Consider the following 21,963-nt stretch of genomic DNA (forward strand, 5'->3'; position numbering starts at 1 on the left):
ATTTTTGTACTGCCTGGATGGACTGAGAATTTCGACTTGTGCGCCTTTGCCATTATTTCATGGCGAAGGTTATCACTGTCAGGCACGCACAGTCTTCCTTTCATCGATAAGATTCCCTTGTCATTGACTTGATCATCCTGAGACTTCCCTTCTCTGACTTGCTCCTTAAGTTTGGTCAGTACCGGGTCTCGATCTTGGTTTAACTTGAAGGTCTCCTGCAGGCATGGCTGGGCCGAGAGGGAAGCTAGAGTCACTTTCCCTGGGTCCTTCCGACTCAGCGCATCTGCCACTTTGTTTGCTTTACCCGGATGGTAACTTATGGTCAAGTCATAGTCCTTCAAATGTTTGATCCATCGCCTTTGCCTCATATTAAGTTCCTTTCTGGTGAACAAGTACTTGAGACTCTGATGGTCTGTGAAGATTTCACATTTAGCACCATAGAGGTAGTGCCTCCAAACTCTTCTCACAATCCTCATTCCAGATGAATTTAGAATTTTTCTGTGTGAGTTTCATCAGTGGCACGGCTATTGAGGAGAACCCTTCGACAAACTTCCGGTAGTAACCTTCCATTCCAAGAAAGCTTCTGATGTCGGTGGCGTTCTTAGGTCTCGGCCACTCGGTAATTGCCTCTACTTTTCTTGGATCCACTGACACTCCTTCTCTCGAGATTATGTGTCCCAGAAATGAGACACACCTTAGCCAGAATTCACACTTGCTGAAATTGGCATAGAGCTTACTCTCTCTTAAAGTTTGCAGAGCAAGGTAAAGGTGCTCTTCGTGGCTCGTCTCTTCGGGAGAATAGACGAGGATATCGTCGATGAATACCAATATGAACTGATCAAAAAATGGCTTGAATACTCTGTTCATCAGATCCATGAATGCTGCCGGTGCGTTGGTCAAACCAAAAGGCATCACTGTGAATTCATAATGCCCATACCTGGTCCGAAAGGCTGTCTTGGGGATATCTTCAGCGCTGACCTTCAATTGATGGTAACCTGTCCTCCGATCCAGTTTAGAAAAGACGGCGGCTCCTTTAAGCTGATCAAACAAATCGTCTATCCGAGGTAGAGGGTACATGTTCTTGATTGTGATCTTGTTCAATTCTCTATAGTCGATGCACAATCTCATACTCCCGTCTTTCTTCTTGACAAAGTGTACTTGAGCTCCCCACGGGGACACACTAGGTCGAATTTTCCTTTTATCTAGCAATTCTTGGGGTTGTTCATTCAGCTCCTTGAGTTCGGCTGGTGCCATTCTGTAAGGTGCCTTAGAGATTGGTGCAGCACCGGGAACCAGATTGATCTCGAACTCCACTTTGCGGTTCAAGACCGTCCCCGAGAGCTCTTTTGGAAAAATATCTGGGAACTCTCTTACTATAGGGATGTCCTCCAGTTTCAGCTCGACTTCCTCTTTTATTTCACTGACCATTGCTCGGTAGATGTCTTCTCCGGATTTCATGGCTTTCTGGTAAACTTAAAAATTGTACATTAATTAAATGTTTTATAATATAAATATATAGTTTTTGTTTTACTAAATGTTTAAATATTATATGTTATATAATAAACTGTATAAAATATAAGTTGTTGTGTAATTACAAGTTTTTACTATTTTTTACAGGTTCGATAAAACAAGAATAAACTTGGAGTTTCGAATGGGATTAAGATGATTCTTGGACCTGTAGAAATTTGATGTTAATATTTACAATATTGAAGGCAAGCATGAGATAAAAATCTTCTCACAAGTGTGATCAAATTAAGCAACAAATAAAGTTACCAAAGGAGTGGCAGTTTTACCATGCTCTAGTATTTTGACCATATCTCTCAAATTACTTGGTCAAATGGTTTGAAAAAAATACCACAACTAGACAACTCAATTATCCACATGTTTCTTTTTATGTGAAGAAGCAAATTCGAAGAAGAAGATTTTCAAAAGTGATGTGTAATATAATATAATATCTTGGAACACCAATGAAGACTTTTGTGTAAAAAAATAATATTTTATTTGTGGTTGTCTCCCCAAATTTGGCTATAAATAGGGGTGCATTGTAATGTATTGAGATATCCCTCATTCTATGAACAAACCTTTGAGTTCATAATATTTCTCTCTATATTTTTCCTTTATTTCTTCATTTAAATATAATTAGCATGATAATTTCATATTCAAAGTTTTACACTTTGAATAATGAATAGCTAACTTCCTAAAGTTGAGATGAAAAGGTAAAACTATTGGCATGATAATAAGGTTACTAAAAGGTAAGAATCTATGTTTTATATTATTTAATCATTATTTATTGTTTATGTTATATTTATTTCTTTAAGTATTTTTATACCCTACTTATAAGTGGGAGTTTTGATTTATTGTTGCTATATGTTACACTAAATTCTTGGAACCATTTAAATGTTAGTTTGGTTTTACCAACCATTTAAAGTGGATGCCTTGATTTATTATATATGAATATATCATAATATTAATTTCTTGGTACCATTTAAATGTTAGTTTGGTTTTACCAACCATTTAAAGTGAGAACCTTGATTTAGTGTTTACAAATATATATAGCACAATGAATACTTGACCACGTATATAAGTTTTGGTATATATCATATACTTATAAGATAATAATATATAATATAATATAAATATGATTATTTAATAAATTGGAACCATTTTATTAAGTGGATTTGAATATTGTTCGTTAATGTTAACTTTATTAAAATACCAAGAGTGGATCCTTTAATCTCAACTACTTAAATTAAAATTGAACAATTAAAATTTACCCATTAAAGATTCAAACAATTAAAATTAAAAAGAAACAAAACCAAAACAAAACAAAAAGACATTGTAGTGGACTTGTAATTACCTTAGCTTCCCTGTGGATACGATATCGGACTCACCGAATTATACTACTTGTGGACAACCTGCTCTTGGTAGTGCAACAATCAGAGTGGCAACACTTTCCAAGCTTGAGAGGCGGAAAGCAGTGACTTTCGCTCCTTGGATTTACCCTGAAAGACAACTTCCTCCTGATCTGGGGTTCGGAATTTGACTCTTTCCTTTACAATCTACCATCGCACTGTTTCTTGCTAACCAATCCATTCCTAAGATTACGTCGAAATCGACCATGATCAACTGTATTAAGTCGACACTAAAAGTCTGATCACTAATACTGATTTTACAATCTCTGTAAATCTCGTCAGTTTCAATGGCTCTACTAGTAGGTGTGGCTATTCGGAAAGGTTCAGTTAGCTTATCGGGCTTACGTCTTAGTTTCTTAGCAAATCTCTTAGACATAAAGGAATGTGTAGCACCACAGTCAAATAACACATAAGCAGGCACTTGCTGAATAAATATGGTACCTGACACGACTTCATTGGCGTCGTCTGCCTCCTCCTGAGTCATGGCAAAGACCCTAGCATTAGGTTTGTCCTTCTTTGATTTACTAGGGCCTGCTCCCGCATTTGGCCAAGTTCCTATGTTCGGCCCTGCTGGTCGGTTGGCGGCGGTAGGACACTCTGCAATTCTGTGCCCCGATTTTCCACATCCAAAGCATACACCGCTGGCCCTTCGGCATTCCCCGGAGTGCTTGAAGCCGCAAGTTGGGCATGGCTTGAGTCCTTGATGGTTATTGGCGAGGAATTGCCCTGAGGGAGGTCCACCTGACTGATTGGGCCTCTTGAACACTGGTTTTCCCTGGGAAGGCTTGCTGACAGGGGGTCGCTTGTTCCTATTTTCCCCTTCTCTTCGAAGAATATCAGCTTCGGCTTGGATAGCCGCACCCATCAGGTCTGAAAATTTGGTAGGTTGGTAGACTACTAGAGCTGATTGGATCCTGCTATTCAACCCCTTCTTAAAACGATGCAATTTCAGAACTTCATCCGCCATAATTGCTGGAGCATAAGATCCAAGGGAATTGAAATGAGAGGTGTATTCCACAACTGACATACCTGGAGCTTGACTGAAGTTTTCAAACTCGCTCAGTTTCTGCAGTCTGACCTTGGCTGGATAATACTGTTTCAGGAAAGCTTCTCTAAAACGCTGCCATGTGATTTGTCCTGCAGCTGCCATGGCTGGCGAGATTGCTTCCCACCACTTGACTGCTTTATCCTCCAGGAAGGGCACTATTACGTCCACTTTCAGCGCGTCTGGGACTTCCAACAGCCGCAGCTAAGTCTCCACGCTTTTCAACCAGCTCTGACTAATTTCAGGGTCGGCAGCGCCACTGAAAGTTGGACACCTGTTCTTGCGCAGTGACTCATAGTGGAACTTGAGTCCATGCTGCGGTGGAGGTGGTGGTGGTTGATTGGCGTTCAAGTTCACTAACCCTTACAGTGTTGTCGCCACGATCGTGGCTATGGCCATCAGGTCGGCCTGGTTAAGACTGAACCCAGGTGGTGGTCCATTATCCTCTGCATTGGCATTGTTGTTGTTAGCGTAGCGAGGGTTGCGGTTTTGTCTTGGTGGTCTACCGGCCATTTCCTACAATTTTTAAACGCTTCTAAGAATTTGATGTGCATAACGACAGGATTGAATAATTAAGTTATGTTGGAACAAATGAGATTAATAAATAAACATAACTTTATTAATTTTTTAACGTAGATGAACAACTGAATGCAACAAATAATACTGAAAGAAATAAATCGTATTGACTGAAATAAAATAGCAACAATGGAAAGATAAACTACTAATACTAAGGAAAGGTCACTAAGAAACTCTAACCGTCTATCTCTCCATCCCCTATGGCAGCTATAGGCTCATCGATCTCTATCGGCTCATCTTCTTCCGGCTCCTCCTCTGGCTCTTCCTCTTGCAGTATATCCACCATGTGGGTGAGCTGGGCGTTCTCTTCTGTGAGTTGTGTCACATGTGCCTTAAGTCCCTCAATCAGCCACTTCCATCTCGTTGTTCCAATGTTGCTGATACTGCAGATGATATTGTTTCTTCTGCTTGAGTTGGTCCTTTAGAGCTTCCACCTGTTGGGTTAGACGTTGGTTTACATACGCGAGGCTTTTCATGGCCTCACACGAATTCTCCAGCCTCCTCTTACCCTTGGCATTCTGCTGTTTCTCCTCCTCCAGTTCCTTGCGATAATGCTCTGTATCCTCTCGTAGCTTCCCATGTTGATACTTGCACTATTCCATGACCTCTCTTAGGTCCATGTTATCACCTCTAACTAGCTCACCCTGATAGATCGACTGGTTAAAGCGGACCTAAATCTTCTCTTTCTCCGCAGCTAAGGTTTCGACCTCACTCCTCCTCTCACTCAATCTGGCCTAAGTAGCCAAATGTGACAGGACTGATAGTGAAGAGCAAGCTCCTTCAGACGAATGGCATCTTGGGCATGGGTGTGGGGTTGCATGGGAGTAGATGGAGCCATTTTCTGAAATCAAAAATGGAAATGCTCAGAATCGGAATGAGACAACATATAACAAAGGACAATATACAATATATATGAAATTTTCGAAATTTAAATAAATATAATTTTTTTCCAAAAATGGAAACCTTGGAATTAGACATATGGGTTCGAAGCATATGTCGAGAGGATTCCAGAACAATCGACGAAATGGAATTCGGAATTTCCTATGAGAAGTTATAGTGTCTACGAATATTTTCTAAAACGGCAAAAACGATGTTTCAGAGGCCTAAACAGAGGAATTTTGCGATTTTAGCCCCTACCACACGACAAAGTCGTGGGATGCATGTTTTAGACCTTTTCAGACGGGATAGCACCAGCCTTTCTCAAAAATCCCATCAAATTTTTTTTTTGTAAAAATTTTCTCATTTTCCCCAACCGGATTATGAACCTGGTGGCTCTGATACCACTTAAATTTCACGCCCCGAGACTCGGGATTGACACCGGTGTTGTTTAACAATCACAAAATCGAAACAACAAGCTTTTGTTGTACAGTGTAAACCGAAACCAGTTTATAATTCATAATTTCAACGAAACAAACATTGTATTTACAAAACCGAAATCTCAAAAAGACGACATAGTTAATGCGGAAACGTAAACTGCATAATAATAAACTTAAACTTAATCTAATTTCTTGAGCATTCACCATCCCCAGAACTTCTCAGATTCTTCCTCCTCAATTTCTTCTTCAAGCTTATCTGGGAAGGGTTATAAGGGGGGTGAGTATTTGGGAATACTCAGCAATTGGGGGAATATCGAGCACAATAAAACAACATGCATAAATTTCGAAACACATGACTTGCATACATACTTCATAAACATGCATAACATTTACCAGCCACTGTGATTTATCCAACTTTCTATGGTTTACTGACGCCAGTCCCTAATTTTTACTCCTCTAAGGAGGCGAGGCCGTATAGCGGTTACATTCCCCACCGCGTAAGGGTACATCATGGTTGGGATTCCCACGTCATGGTTGGGATTCCCACCATATACAGTCGACTCCTCACAGTTCTTAAAACCGAATGACACAACACAAGAAGGAGTAGGAAAAGAATTGTACTCGACTGAAAATTTTTTATCAAAAACCGAAATCACATATGCATAAAATTCGAAACTTTAAGTTTAAAAACAAGCCCAATTAAAGTATGTATTTATGCTAGAAACGTAGGTGTTTGGCTTCGATAATTGGATCGCTTCTCCTTCTTGCTCGGACGGCGCTTCGGCTTCTATTTCTTGGATGACCTTGAGACGATTTTTGTGCAGAGTTTTGCTATGGAGAGCTGCTGAATTTCGTTTCAGCAAGGGGATTTTCGAAATTTAGGGGTGTCAAGAATGATGGGGTGATGGGGTATTTATAAGTGAGGATGGTGGGTCTAAAATTGGTACTCAAATCATACCAAAATTTGCTCCAAATATCTCAATATTTGGTTCCAATATTCTTGCCAATTTCGTAAATTCATCTGCCCAAGTTAGGAGATTTATATTCTAATCCAATGCTCTTACTTAATTCAGGATTTACGTTGCTAGATCCAATGGTTTTGGTGAAAAGTCGAGGATTTCCTTCTAATCTGCATGGTATGATTCCTTGTATCCATGCCTTACAATATTTGGGCACCAAATTTTCGAAAATTTGATAATAATCTCATGCCTTAATCCTTTAAATCTTCTAGGATATCTCAATCTTGTCAAAATCCTCCCAATATTTTCGAAATGTGCTTACCTTGCTAGGAAACGTCTTCAACAATTAATTTTTTTTCATAAACATATCTCATTATATTATTTTATACAAAGAATCAAATCCTACAAATTTCCTTACAAATTATTAAATACATTATGGAGAATTTTCGGTTCTCACAAGAACGATAAAGCAAAATACGTGAACACGTTCATGAATCACCTTGTATCTTGGAATGCAGCTGCAGCACGCTTGGCTCGTGCCCAAGCCTTTGTAAACTTGGGCGAACCTAAGATCCCAGTTGCATAAACTCCCTTCCTATCTTCCTCGCCAAACCGTATCATCCATCCCCTCAGCTAAATGACTTCCACATTGTTTTGTTCTCCAACTGAGACTGTAACCTCAGAACGAATCATGTTAAGACAGAACGATGCTATGATATTCAGCGGATCTTTAAACAACGTCGAAGGACGACTATACTCCGACGGGCGATGCTAGCTGACATAGGATGTGAGAAGTCTGTTGTCTGTGAATTAAACTGTTTTAGCTTTTGGATCTATAAACAGCAAAAATATTGATCTAGTGCAATAAATTGACCATTTTTGCATTTTAATTTTTCATCGTAATACTGACGTCAAACAAAATTGACATAGTTCTAGCAGATCTTTGCTGACATTCCTAGAAGAGAAGATTTCAAACAATCATATGTTTTAACAAAAATGTATCATTTATGTGCTATGAATTTTTTTATCGTGTTGGGCATTGTAAATTGAATTAAATGTTATGTCAATATTTGAGTTTTCCTATTTGGGGTCCTATTAATAATATATTTTTTGTATGCCTAACACGATAAACTGAAACATTACTTTTTATTAATTTATTCAACTGCTGCATTAAATATTCAAAATAAATGAGTAATTAAATTTGAAGTCTTTTAATTTATCTATCATTTTAATAAAATATAATTTTTTTTACATATAATATTATGTTTATATATATATATATATTATGTTTATATATATATATATATATATATATATATATTATATTATGTTTTTCAACTAGTTAAAATTGTATCATCGTGAATATTGAATGTCCATAAATTATTATTTTTATTAGTATTATTTATCTTAATTAAAATTTCAATATAAATATTATTTTAATATATTCTAAAAAATAATTAAAATTTATTCATCTAATAAATGTATATGTTAAGATCAAAAGCTTATCACAAAGCCAAAGTTATAGCTGTTAGCAAACACACAATTTTATTTGTTTATATTTGTGGCAGCGCAGAGTGCACCTACTTGTGTGTTAATGAGTCGAGCTGTTAGACACATGAGTCGGGAGATGTGTGTGTCCTTTTCCTGATGATGTCTCATATCTCTCAGAGATCAGTCTTATCATTTCTCTACCACCGACCCAGTAGCCAACATTGACAATATTACTCATAAGATCTGACATTACTTTTTGACAGCCCATTTAGCCAATCAGATCAAGTGGCGCAATGTCAGCAGCTTGATGTACGAGAACTTCTTAGAAGGTCACCCATCCCAGTACTACTCCATTCATCCACGCTTAACCCAACATCCTCTCTCCAAGAAGTATAGAATATGCTCTTTGGGAGACATAAACCTATGACTTCGTTTTGATATCAATTGTTATGATCAAACGTTTACCACTAGGCCAAAAACTATAGTTGTTAACCAAGACTCAACTTTTTTGTCTTTTACTTGTGGCAGCATAGAGTGCACCTACTTGGGTACTAATGGGTCGAGTTGTAAGGCCCATGAGTTCGGAGATGTGTGTGTCTATCTGCTGCTATTGTCTTACCATTTCCCTACCGCTTGCCCAGTCATCAGCAGAGACAATATTACATGTTAAGATACGTCGTTACTCTTTTACGGTCTACCTAGCCAACTAGATCAAACGATGCAATGTCACTAGCTGTCAGTACGAGAACTTCTCAGGAAGTCATCCATCACAGTACTGTTCTCACTCATTCACTCTTAACTCAACACACAAAATTTTTTATTTTTTTAAAATATTTATTTATTGTTTATAATTTTTATAAAAAAAATAATATATGATTTGCTATATTTATATACATAAAAGCGGAAATGTTTGCTATATTTAGTAAGTTCCTGCCAAAACAGTTTGTTAAATAAGGAAATAAAAAAGAAAATCTGTTTCATAATATATTTAATAAATTTACATGAGAAAAACAATAAAATTGGTTGTCTATCTTGACTTTTTGAATCACTGCTCAAATCCAATTGGATAACACAATTTGAAATATTTGATAGTTGATAAATAATCTGTAATTGTTAGACCTCTTAGTTTTGATGATGACAAACAATAGCTTATTGTATTAAATTAAGCTACCATTTGCTCCTGTACAACATGCACTCAACAGCTTCAGTAGAATTAATCATTTCAACCGGTCTTGCAATACTAAGCTACTCGACCGCCTCCTGCGTATTAGTTTGTGACAAACTATTCAATCATTCACTCTATCCAAGAATATCTATAAACAGTCGAGTCAACACATCTTACAAGGATCTGCATACTTTTCAGAAATATTGGTAGACTGACCGTACCCAACAAACAAGATGTAAGAAGATCAGAAGCTTTCCACAAAAGTCTAGGGACAGAGCTAGTTATTTTATGCTGTTAGTGGTCGTTTTTTATCGGATTTTGCATATGTCTATCTTGTAATGCCCGAGATTTAATTAATGTAATCAGACGTTGATTAATTGACATGATTGAGGTCATACGAACTTCGATGAAGAAGCCGGGCCATTCAGAGAACAGATTGGGTGAAGCATGTGAATTATGTATATTTGGTACAGAACTGTTGGCGCCCGAGCGGTAGAAAAGAGCCGTCCGAGCGCCAATGCATCACAAGAATGGATTTGGACAGAACGTCTGGCACCCGAGCGGTAGTTTTTGACCGCCCGAGCGCCAGGGGATTGTAAGATGAGTAACCGGGCAGAGGGTTTGGCGCCCGGGTGGTAATTCTTGACCGCCCGAGCACCGCCTGAAAGTGGTGAAAAAGTGTGACACGTAGCTTCACATGCATATATATATACATATATATATATATATATATGTATATACGTATATCACTTTGCATTTCTTCAGAAAACGAGAAAAGTGTCGAGAAAAGGTTGCAGAGAATTACGAAGAAATCCTTACGCTTTTATATTTCAATCCGTCCGTCAGATTTTGAATCCGACTTCAGTATCGTGTTCCTAGCGAATACAGCTACACCTGGACGTAAGTTTTGTTACGCTTAGACATGATTTGAAATTATAATATTGTCAGAATTTAATACGAATCATATATGGTGTTGCTGATACAGTAGACATTGTATAATTGAAGTCAGATCGAAGAACAGACTTTTTATGGAATTGTTATGATTTTCAGAACTGATATGATCGAGATTTGTACAGATTTGAGATTATGATTTGTTATTACTGAGACTATGAGTTGTATTGATATTGATTATGAATTCTGGTAGTATCTCTGTGATGTTGAGATTGATGGGGTTATCGAGACTGTATTGTTATGCCGTCAAAACATCAGTAGATTGATATTGATCAGATTCAGTATTGATTTAGATTGTATTACTATGTTGTTGACAGTGATCAGATTATGTATTGATCAGATTATGTTTTGAATTGAGTATTGATCAGAACAGATCTTGAATAAGTTGTATATTAATATTGTGTCTATTCGATATTGTCATGTCAGATTAGATATGGACAGATTTGACTTCGAGACTTCGATTTCGTCAGACCAAGAAGATAAAGGTATAAATAAATGTTGATTTCGGGATTGCACAACTCAAGTTAGGTTTGACTTGAGTTTCCCTAAATCACATACTTTATTTTATTGCATTGATATTTGCAGATTATTAGATTGATATGTTAATTTATCGACTTAGAGCAGAGTCATAGTCGGAGTCTAGGACAGATCAGCCTAGCTAGGGCAGAACCGTCGAGTCTATGTCAAAATAGCTGAGACTCTAGACTTACGGTGTATCGATGAGCTTAGATGTAGATCGACTTCTATTGTAGACATTCGATACAGCATGCCGAAGTCTAAATTAGATTGGTATCCCTAGGATAGAAATAAGTTGAGATAAGATAACAAGTCATGGACTTAAATACAGATTTGTATTAATTCATGTAGTCAGATTGGGTACATGTTTCAATGTTTGTTTATGCTCTTATATATGTTTCATATGATTGCATGCTTACATTGTTTATACTAGGATATTTATATCTTACCGGAGTTATCTGGCTGTTGTCTTGTTTGTATGTGTGCATGACAACAGGTGGGGCAGGATCAGGGTCAAGAGGATGATGAAAGATCGAGATTAGAGTGAGGATTCCGGACTTATTGTAGATTTGGTTTAATACTTGAAAGTTAGTAGTTGGACCTTAGACTAGTTTGAATAATTGTTATATATTATTGTACTTATCTACTGAGATGTATATTAGTTACATTCCACTACATTCCGCAGTTATATTTTAAAAAGAAAAATTTTTAGACCCTGTTTATCTGAATTGATAATTAAATCCCAAAGATGATTAAGAAGATGATTAGCGTCCGGGTCCCCACATATCTGCTCATTAAATGAAAGGTACGATAAAGCAATAAAGGATGACAACAACAACTGCTTTGTATTAATGCTCATTTAATGAGCTATAGATGAACGTTGAACGAAAAATTTTGTAAGATAATATATATAGAGAATGCCAAGTGGAGAAAATTGCATAGACGATTCAAGTTTGCATTCTTAAAAAGACTTCCGAGCATTTATCATTATGATACTTACTCACTGCTCATCAACCCTCACTCCAAAGAATACTTATTCAGATCATCAAGGATCTTCAAGGGTTTCTATCAAACTACTCGATCGTTTTTTTCCAAATCGTTTGAGAAGTTTCTCGACAGTTTGAGTAGAATGATTTATCATCTTATCTTTATATTGATTGGTAGACTGTGTATCTTAATCGTTGTAAAAAGTTACTAGGGGTTTAAATTTAGGTAGTGGATACGTAGAAATTCGAGTCTCCAAGCATCCATAAATATCACTTTTATAATTTCCTTACTGCATTTACTTATCTTATTTAAAGTGCTTTATTTGAGTCTAAATTAGTCATAAGATTCATTGGATCATTTTCGCAAAATTTGTGGTCCGACTGTTTCTTAAGAAGTTGAGAAAATATGGTTTTGAAATTTAACACCATCAAGACTAGTCACACTATTTGATAGGATTTAGAAGAATTTTTTTAAAATAGTTTATTCACCTCACTTTAAACTTTAACCCGATCGTAACAAGTGGTATCAGAGCGGGTTTCTCTCAACCTCTTATATTCTTTTATTCATATGGCTTCTTTCAACAAAATTCATATGTTTTCAAAAGAAGATTATGATGACTGAAAATTTCTCATGCACACACACTTATCTGCACAAGATGATGACTTGTCATATGTCATTACTGATGGTTCAATGAAAATCCTAAAGACAAATACATCTATTTCCATAACTGAAGGTGCTTCACAGATGGTGGAAAAACACGGATCAGAATGGATGACTAAAGACAAAAGGAAGGCTAAACTGGACAACGTGGCCAATGATAACCTTTAGCCATGATAGAAATTGGATTTAAATTCAGTGAATGCGATAAATGTGTATACATAAAGAACACTGAAAATGGTTATGTCATAATATGTCTTTATATATATGACATGCTTATCATTGGTAGCAATGTTAAGATGGTTAAATCCAACAAAAAGTTGTTATACTCAAGATTTGACATGAAAGATTTGTGTTTAGTCGATGTGATACTTGGAATTAAAATACATATAACATTAGAAGAGCTAGTTCTAAGTTAGTCACATTATGTTGACAAAATACTTGAGAAATTGAACAAGGATGATGTTGCATTGGCTAGATTCCCGATAGATACAAGTCAACATCTATCAAAGAATCTAGGTGAAAGTATCTCTCAATTAGAATACTCTCGAGTCATTAGAAGTATGATGTACTTAATGAGTTGTACAAAACCAGACTTAGATTATGCAGTGAGCAAATTGAGTAGATTCACGAGTAATCCAAGAGTTGAACATCGGAGAGCAATTATCAGATTGCTAAGGTATTTAAAGTACAATCCTGATCATGAACTGCACTTTACAAAATATCCCTCTGTTATTGAAATATACAATTATGTAAACTGGATATCTGAGATGAAAGACTCAAAATCTGCAAGTTGATTTGTATTCACTTTAGAAGGTGCAACAATTGCGTGAAAATCTTATAAATAAATTGTAATAGCCAGATCCACGATGGATTCTTAGTTTATAGCTCTTCACAAGTGTGTTGAAGAGGCTGAATGTTTGCATACTTAAAAGATGTTCCAAGATGGGCAAAACCTATGCTGACTATATGTATACATTGTGATAGCCAATCAACGATTAGAAGGGCACAAAATAATATGTATAATGGTAAGTCTAGGCATATACCTCGTAGACACAATACCATTAGGCAACTACTCTCAACAGGAGTTATCTCTATTGACTATGTAAAATCAAATGATAATATAGCATATCTGCTAATCAAAAGATTAAATATAGAGTTAGTTGCGAAATCATCGAGGGGAATGTGACTTAAGCCTACAGAAAAAATTGGTGCGAAGGAAAACCCAGCTTACGCTGACTGAAGATCCCAAGAACTAGGTTCAATGGAACAACCTAATTGTACTGATTTGGTGGATCACAGTGGGAGGTTATCCCTTTCCCATTCATATTATGAAATAGTGAATGTTGAGCATAAGCTTAAGGCTTTTAATGATTCTGATGAAAAGCAATATAAAATTACATATGCAAGAGAGAAGTGAAGACGCAGGACTTGCAAAGCTCAATTCTAGACACTCTTGTAGAATCAGGAATGTGTTCATGGCCAAGACAAACACGGTCTTGAAAACTTGATACTTATCGGGCAGAGTCTCGTGTGAATTAGATCTTAATTTACTCAAATGATTGTACAATTCAAAAACATAATGTCTACTGTCAACTAGTGAATTATTGTGCTTTCACAATGGAAGGTTCAAATGTAATACCTATACATCCTATGCAAGATTCAACTGTTGAATTTTATCATAAGAATCATCGATTATGTTTCAATTTCCATTCATGTGGGAGATTGTTTGACTTTGGACACTTTTTTACTTGGTCTTTTCCAATTTTGAAAAGAAATTTGATTAATATATAATGAGCTTATCAAGTGGATGGTTAAATGGGGAATGATTAATGTCCCACGTAGGAAAATAATTTTTGCATATGTGAGCTTATATTGAGTTACACTTTATGAAAATGTAAGAATGATTGGTCAAGAGGCTCTCTCACGCACGTCAGCGCAAAGGAGTGCAAATCAAGGGCCTGATTTGCACTAGAAAAGTCTTGACTTGTGTGCAAGTATACAGGTGCGACCTGGGTGAGTCGAATATCAGATTGATCAAGGCGAAATTTCAGACTAAGGTTCACCTAGGTTTTGTTATTTTCCTGAATTTTTATTTTCGAAAATTCACTCCAGATCTTTCTGGATGTGACCTTCCACCTTCCTGACTGTTGGTGCTCCAGTTGAGCAACCTTTGGCTTTTCAGATAGCCATCTGTAACTGTCCATATGGTACCCAAGTGCCTATATATAGAGGTAGTCCCGAGTCTTCCAGACCACACACAATTTCCACTCTCACATATTTTCTTCTTCTTCTTCTTCTTCTTCTTCCTGCTACTCTGCTCAAGCTCGTGATATATTTCAAGCACTGCTTCAGTTCGCCTACATAGTACCTTCGTGCTAGGTGGCTAGTAGTTGTCTCGTTGTATCCTAAGAAACAGTCATCCATATTGATCCTCGAAGCACACACAGGAGGGGATAAATCTGTTTTAAGAAAACTGTATTTCGTACATACCTCAGTTTGCTTTCATGTTTTAATTTTACAAACTGCAATTTCTTACGACATGCTCATTGATTTCTGCCAGGCTTCTTGTACTTTTCAAAGTTTATATTACTTTATTTCTCTTTTGAGAACAATGATATTTTTTTACAAAATTAATTTGTGAGAATTGGGAAAATTATGTTGCTAGCTTCCTTACTCTTTGCCTTGATTAGTATGTAGATCTTTCCCACTTGTTATCCTTATAAATGAAGCACATGATATACACGTGCGAATATCCAAGACCGCTCAAGGTGGTACGACTGCTGTAAAAGTATCTAGCTTTAAATTCTTCCTTCCAATTTCGAGAGTTAGATCCATGGAGATGAAACAATTGTTTATTTCAATGCCAAGTTGTACGACATAGCAAATTAGGCGTCTACTCTGAGGGCAAAATGCTTTGATTCGAAGCTTGTTAGAAAAAATCTGAAATCTGCTATTTGTTTGTTGCGTGATATATAATAACGTTTTGATCATTATTTCTCCTACTTTCACCCCTATTTGGAGCATTGCGCAAAGCAAGATGTTGAAACTAAAATTTACTTGGATTGTATATAATTTCTATTTTTAAAATCAACAAAATTTATTAAGGCAATATATATATATATATATATATATATATACTTTTTCACACTGTAAATTAATCAATAATTTTCCAAGATTGTTGAAACTAAAAATATGCTTCTTGGGAGACTTAAACTTTCGACTTCGCTCTGATACCAATTATTAGGATCAAACACTTACCTAGGCCAAAAGTTATAGTTGTTAGCCAAGACGCAACTTTATTTTCTTGTACTCGTGGCAGCATCGAGTACACCTACTTGTGTACTAATGGGTCGGGCTGTTAGGTTCATGAGTCCGGGGAGAAGGCATGTCTAACTGCTAGTACTGTCTCATATCCCTTAGAGATCAGTCTTATCATTTCTCTACTGTCGGTCATGTCCCTAGCAGATACAATATTACCCGTTAAATCTGGCATCACTATTTTACGATCAACCTAGCCAACCAGATCAAGTGGCGCAACGCCAACAGCTTGACGCATGAGAACTTCACAGGAGCTCACCACTCATCTCAGTACTACTCTCACTCATGCACGCTTAATTCAACACATTAATTCATGATAAAATGGGTAGTTATATATATATATATATATATATATATATATATATATATATATATATATATTTCTTTTTGAGTAACTTATCTGCCTATTTGATTGAAATATTATATCATATGACTCATTCAATTTTCGTAATACAATTTTAATATAAGAAATTTATATTAACATTAAATCTTGGTTTCGCCCAGGATGATGACTCCATAAAATTTGATGAAATGATGTAGTCTCTTCAAACTTTTTTGGTTATGGTTTGTTTATTTCATAAATCTTTCATAATTAGATAGAAAGTTAGTTATATAAAATTGTTGACTAATTTGTTTTGATTGAAGACTGTCAGTAACTTCATATCAATATAATTTTATAGTTTATTTGATTTTAAATTTTTAAGTTCTTGTCATCGAGATTCAATCGCAATAAACTCTTTTTAAATCTCTCAACGACATATTAAGTTGGATTGGATAATTTCTATTAAAAATCAACAATAATCAAAATAATTCAAACTTACTCATAAATTTGACTTTATATCTGTAAAGAAATGAGAGAACAAGCTCACTGAGCTGAGAAAAATGATTCATTCTTATTGATAACCGCCACATCAAGTTGGTTTATATACAGGTGAGTAAGCGTGCTTCTATAAGAGTAAGCGTGCCTCTACAAATCAATTATCAAAAAAACGTGTGTAGGTATATACTACTAACTAACACTCCCCCCTCAAGCTTGGTGTGGATGTGAACATCAAGCTTGAAGTATTACAGACAACAAACTGAAAGCATTGCATGCTGATATCAATGTGGACAGTGTGCCTCACAAGGTTGATGTAGATCACAAATTCCTAGAAGTCCAAGCAAATAAGCATGTTGAGCTCTTCCTAAACTTTTCGTGAAAATATCCCCAAGTTGCTGGTGGGTAGGAACGTATCGAGTACAGATGAACCCTTCCTTGATTTTTTCACGGACCAAGTGACAGTCAATCTCTATATGTTTTGTACTCTCATGATACACAGGGTTAGCACCAATGTGGATAGCAGCCATATTATCACAAAATAATGTCGTAGGACGTTGAATATGTACGCCCATGTCACGCAAAAGAGCAGCAATCCAAGTAACTTCGCAAGTGGTGGTGGCCATTGCACGATATTCAGCTTCTGCTGATGATCGTGAGACCGTGTTTTGTTTCTTGGATTTCCAAGATAAGAGCGAGGTCCCTAATTTGATACAATAACCAGTAACGGAGCGCCTACTCATCGGACAAGCAGCCCAATCCGAATCACAATATGCTGTAAGAGACAGTGATGTAGAAGGTTGGAATAAAATGCCTTGTCCCGAGTTCTTCTTAATGTATTTGACCACGCGAATAGCGGCATCCAAGTGAGATGCCTTCGGAGCATTCATAAACTGACTCGAGAATTGGACGGCATAACAAATGTCAGGCCGAGTTATAGTCAGATAGATTAGCCTACCAACCAAACGTTGGTATTCACCTGGATTCACCAGTAAGGAATCTGCAGGAGGATGCTTCTGATGGCGTTCCATAACAGAATCAAGCTCGTGGCTAGTGAGCTTCTTGTTTTGTTCCATAGGTGTATCAAATGGTCTAGCCCCTGCCACGCCTGTGTCAGCTATAAGTTCCAACGCATACTTCCGTTGGTTAAGGTAGATACCCTTCTTGGAACGGGCCACTTCAATCCCAAGAAAGTATTTAAGATGACCAAGATCTTTAAGCTGTAGCTTGGAATGAAGAAACATCTTCAAACTTGTGATGGCTGCTTGGCTGCTTCCCGTGATGACAATGTCGTCGACATAGACCACAAGCAAAATGATCGAGTTATAATCATGCTTAAAAAACAAAGAATGGTCATGTTGGGATTGACAGTAGCCACCTTCAATCATGACATTCGAGAATTTTGTGTTCCATTGGCGAGAGGCCTGCTTCAACCCATATAATGACTTTCTTAGCTTACAAACCTGATTTTCCTTTTGAACTTTGTAACCTTGTGGAATATCCATGTAGATGTCCTCATCCAAATCCCCTTGAATGAATTCATTGGTGACATCCATTTGAAATAGAGGCCAGTTATAACTAACAGCCACGTTGAGAAGGCAACGAATTGTTACAATTTTTGCAGTGGGAGAAAAGGTGTCATGAAAGTCAATACTCGGCTGTTGTGTGTACCCTTTGGCCACTAGGCATGCCTTAAACCTCTCAATACCACCATCAGGTTTGATTTTAGCTTTGTAAACCCAACGGCATCCAATGGGTTTGACATGAGGTGGAAAATCCACAATATCCCATGTGTGATTCCTGTCCAGAGCAACAAGCTCATCATTCATGGCATCACGCCATCTAACATCAGCGACCGCCTCATGATAAAAGTGAGGTTCTTTTACGGAAGACATAGCTGCTAGAAAGTTCTGGTGTGTCTTGGAAAAATGATCATATGTTAGGTAGTTGGTCATAGGATAAAGGCAAGTGTCATGATCACGATTATGTGCAACTGAACAAGAGTAATCATTTGCCCAAATAGGAGGAACTTTGATTCTGCTGGATCTTCGTAGTGGGGCATCAGAAGGCATAGTACTGGAAGTTGATGGTTCATCTAAAGGCAGGGTAATTACTGGTCCTTCATCAATAAGAGAAGGGTCCTACATAAGTGATGAGTTGAAAATGGAGCAAGGCTGATCATTAACAGCGAAGGGAAATATGTCTTCATGAAATACCACATCTCTGGAAATTATTCTCTTATGTGTCTGCAGATTTAGAAACTTGTACCCCTTCTGCACACTGGAGTATCCAATGAAGACACATGGTACAGCACGCGGTGAGAACTTGTGGCTTATTGGTAGGGCTGAAGCATAACACAAGCATCCAAAAACTCTCAAGTTGGCTAAGGAAGGAGTTTTCTGAAACAACAGTTCAAAAGGAGACTTATTCCTTAGCAATGGTGTGGGAGCCCTATTAATTAGATACACGGCAGTCAATACACAATCTCCCCAGTATTTGAGTGGTAAGGATGACTGAAATCTAAGAGCACGTGCCACATCCAGAATATGCCTATGCTTTCTTTCCACGGTTCCATTTTGTTGTGGTTTATAAGGGCAAGAGCTAGTGTGTATCACTCCCAAAGAGGAGAAGAAAAATTGGCACTCACTTTTGAAGAAATCAGCTGCATTGTCTGTTCTTACAGACTTAACCTTTCTTGAAAATTGATTATCCACCATGCAAAAAAACAATTTAAGTATTCTAAGCACATCCACTTTAGATTGCATAAGGTAAACCCACGTTCCCCTAGTAAAATCATCCACAATTGTGAGGAAATACCTTTCACCATTGTATGTAGGGGTATGAAATGGGCCCCAAATATCCATATGAATTAACTGAAATGCAGATGAAGATTTAGACGAACTAGTTTGTGGAAATTTCAGTCTACTTTGCTTCGAAACAGGACACACAGAGCAATGAGAAAGTGTATCACTGCTTTGTATAAAAGGCAACATTTGCATCCTTGATATAGACATATGTCCTAATCTCCTATGCCAAGTATCAATATTGACATGCTTACAAGAGTCAGTAGCCGAACATGAATATGTGCCATCAAATTTAGGCAAAGAAGGGCGAAAAACAGAACTAACCTTGTGAGTTAATTTTGATACTGCCTCTGTAGTGAAGTGATAGAGGCCGTTCCTTTCTTTACCAATCCCCATTATTCTCCCAGTCCTGAGGTCCTGAAACATGCAGAAATGAGGGTAAAATGTGACAAAGCAACCATAATTCCTTGTGAACTTGGAGACCGAGAGAAGATTGAATTGAAAGTGTGGTATGTATAGGACATGTTCTAGTTCAATGGAACTATTTAAAGAGGCTGAGCCAACTTTATTAATACTAGCCCTATTACCATCTGGCAGTCTCACGGAGCCAAATGAATCGACCACAGACTTAGAGCCTTTTAATATAGAACAATCACCAATCATGTGTTCATTGGCTCCTGTGTCAATGATCCATTCTGAGCTTACATTGGACGAGAGAGTACCTGCCATATTTACAGCTGGTGTGCAGTCATTTTGTGCTTTGCCATTGCCCAAAAGCTTTAGGATTTCAGCGTATTGATCAGGGGTAAAGAGAGATGGAGTTCCAGCTGCTGTTTTTGAGTGGTCAGCAGTAGTGCTTTCTTCTACAAAATTGGCATCTCTTGACATCTTTCTGCTCTTCCAATTATCCTTGTATATATTTCTGTTTGGTTCTTTATTTGAGGATTTGTGCAGCTTGTGCCATGGAGGATAGCCAACAAGCTTATAACAATATTCCTTGGTATGACCATTCCAATTACAGTGATCACAAAACAAATTAGTCTTCTCCTTCATCACTTTACCTCCCTTGGACTGATTAGTATAGAATGCTGCTACTGGAACCTCAACAGAGGATAATGCCCTATGAGATTCTTCCTGGGACAACAAGGAAAAGGCTTGTCCAACTGTAGGCAATGGACTCATCATTAAAATTTGACTTCTTATATGCATGTAACTGTCATTAAGCCCCATCAGAAACTGAAGAAGCCGATGTTGTTTCTCATGCTCCAAGTATTTTCTAGCAGTGTCACACTCACACGAAGGCAAAACAACAAGAGCTGAATATTCATCCCAAAGCTGCTTAAGCTTACAGTAATACGTGGAGATAGTGTTATTACCTTGAGTGAGGCGTCCAATTTCTCTGTGTAACGAGAAAACTCTCGATCCATTGATCTTATCAAATTGCTCCTTCAGGTCTCTCCACACCATCGAAGCATCTGATGCATATATTATGCCACCAAAAATGTCCTTTGATACAGTGTTCATTATCCAGGACAATACAAGCGCATTACATCTTTCCCATTGAAGCAAGTTTGGACTCCCAACTGGTGGTCTTCGACTGCTGCCATCTATCAAAGCGATCTTGTTCTTTGCTTGCAAGGAAATCAGCATGGCTCTGCTCCAGATACCATAATTTTCCACCCCAATTAACTGATCACTCACCAGATTCGTTCCCGGAGTGACGGATGGATGAATGTATAACGGATCGTTGAAATTGCAATTGCTTGCCATCGGATTAGATCAGCTGCGAATACCGGTTACAGCTGCGGAGGCGATGCGACTGAAAAAAAATCGAGCTCTAGAGAGAAACCCTATTGCTCTGATACCATGTTAAGATTGGAACTTGGACCTAACTCAACCCCAAAAGCTAGCTCAAGGGGGGGGGGGGGGGGGATTGTTCAAGCCAATATATGCCACTCAAAGGTTATTTATCCAACCGATGTGGGACAATTAACACATCCTCTCACGTCCAGGAATGAACATCTGGAGCGTGGAGTTTTACAAATAACCCAATTATGGGCAGAACGAGTGGCCTAATTATAGGCAGTCCAACACATAACGGTGCAACCCAGGATCTGATACCATGTAAAGAAATGAGAGAACAAGCTCACTGAGCTGAGAAAAATGATTCATTCTTATTGATAACCGCCACATCAAGTTGGTTTATATACAGGTGAGTAAGCGTGCTTCTATAAGAGTAAGCGTGCCTCTACAAATCAATTATCAATCAAACGTGTGTAGGTATATACTACTAACTAACAATATCTAATTGCATTCATATTCGAACATTTAATATCCGATATCATCGAAAGTGTTAAAATGATTGAAATTTCTTGTTTAAATATTCATAAAACTTTTTCCATCAAATTATAATAAATATGCATAAAATTAAATATTTATGCAATTA

General features: G+C 37.3%; 1 protein-coding gene across 1 annotated transcript; it reads right to left on the reverse strand.

Moving 5' to 3' along the window:
* Window positions 1–2,997: 2,997 nt before the first annotated feature.
* On the reverse strand, window positions 2,998–4,062 carry LOC140819210 (uncharacterized). The gene has a single exon (XM_073179222.1). The coding sequence runs from the start codon at window positions 4,060–4,062 to the stop codon at window positions 2,998–3,000; it is 1,065 nt and encodes a 354-aa protein (XP_073035323.1).
* Window positions 4,063–21,963: the final 17,901 nt, after the last annotated feature.

The sequence above is a fragment of the Primulina eburnea genome, chromosome 18 (assembly GCF_022965805.1).
Source record: "Primulina eburnea isolate SZY01 chromosome 18, ASM2296580v1, whole genome shotgun sequence".
Taxonomy (NCBI): Eukaryota; Viridiplantae; Streptophyta; class Magnoliopsida; order Lamiales; family Gesneriaceae; genus Primulina; species Primulina eburnea.

Excerpts from the sequence above, each read along its gene's own strand:
- LOC140819210 (XM_073179222.1), bottom strand. The coding sequence starts at position 4,062 with ATGGCAGCTGCAGGACAAATCACATGGCAGCGTTTTAGAGAAGCTTTC.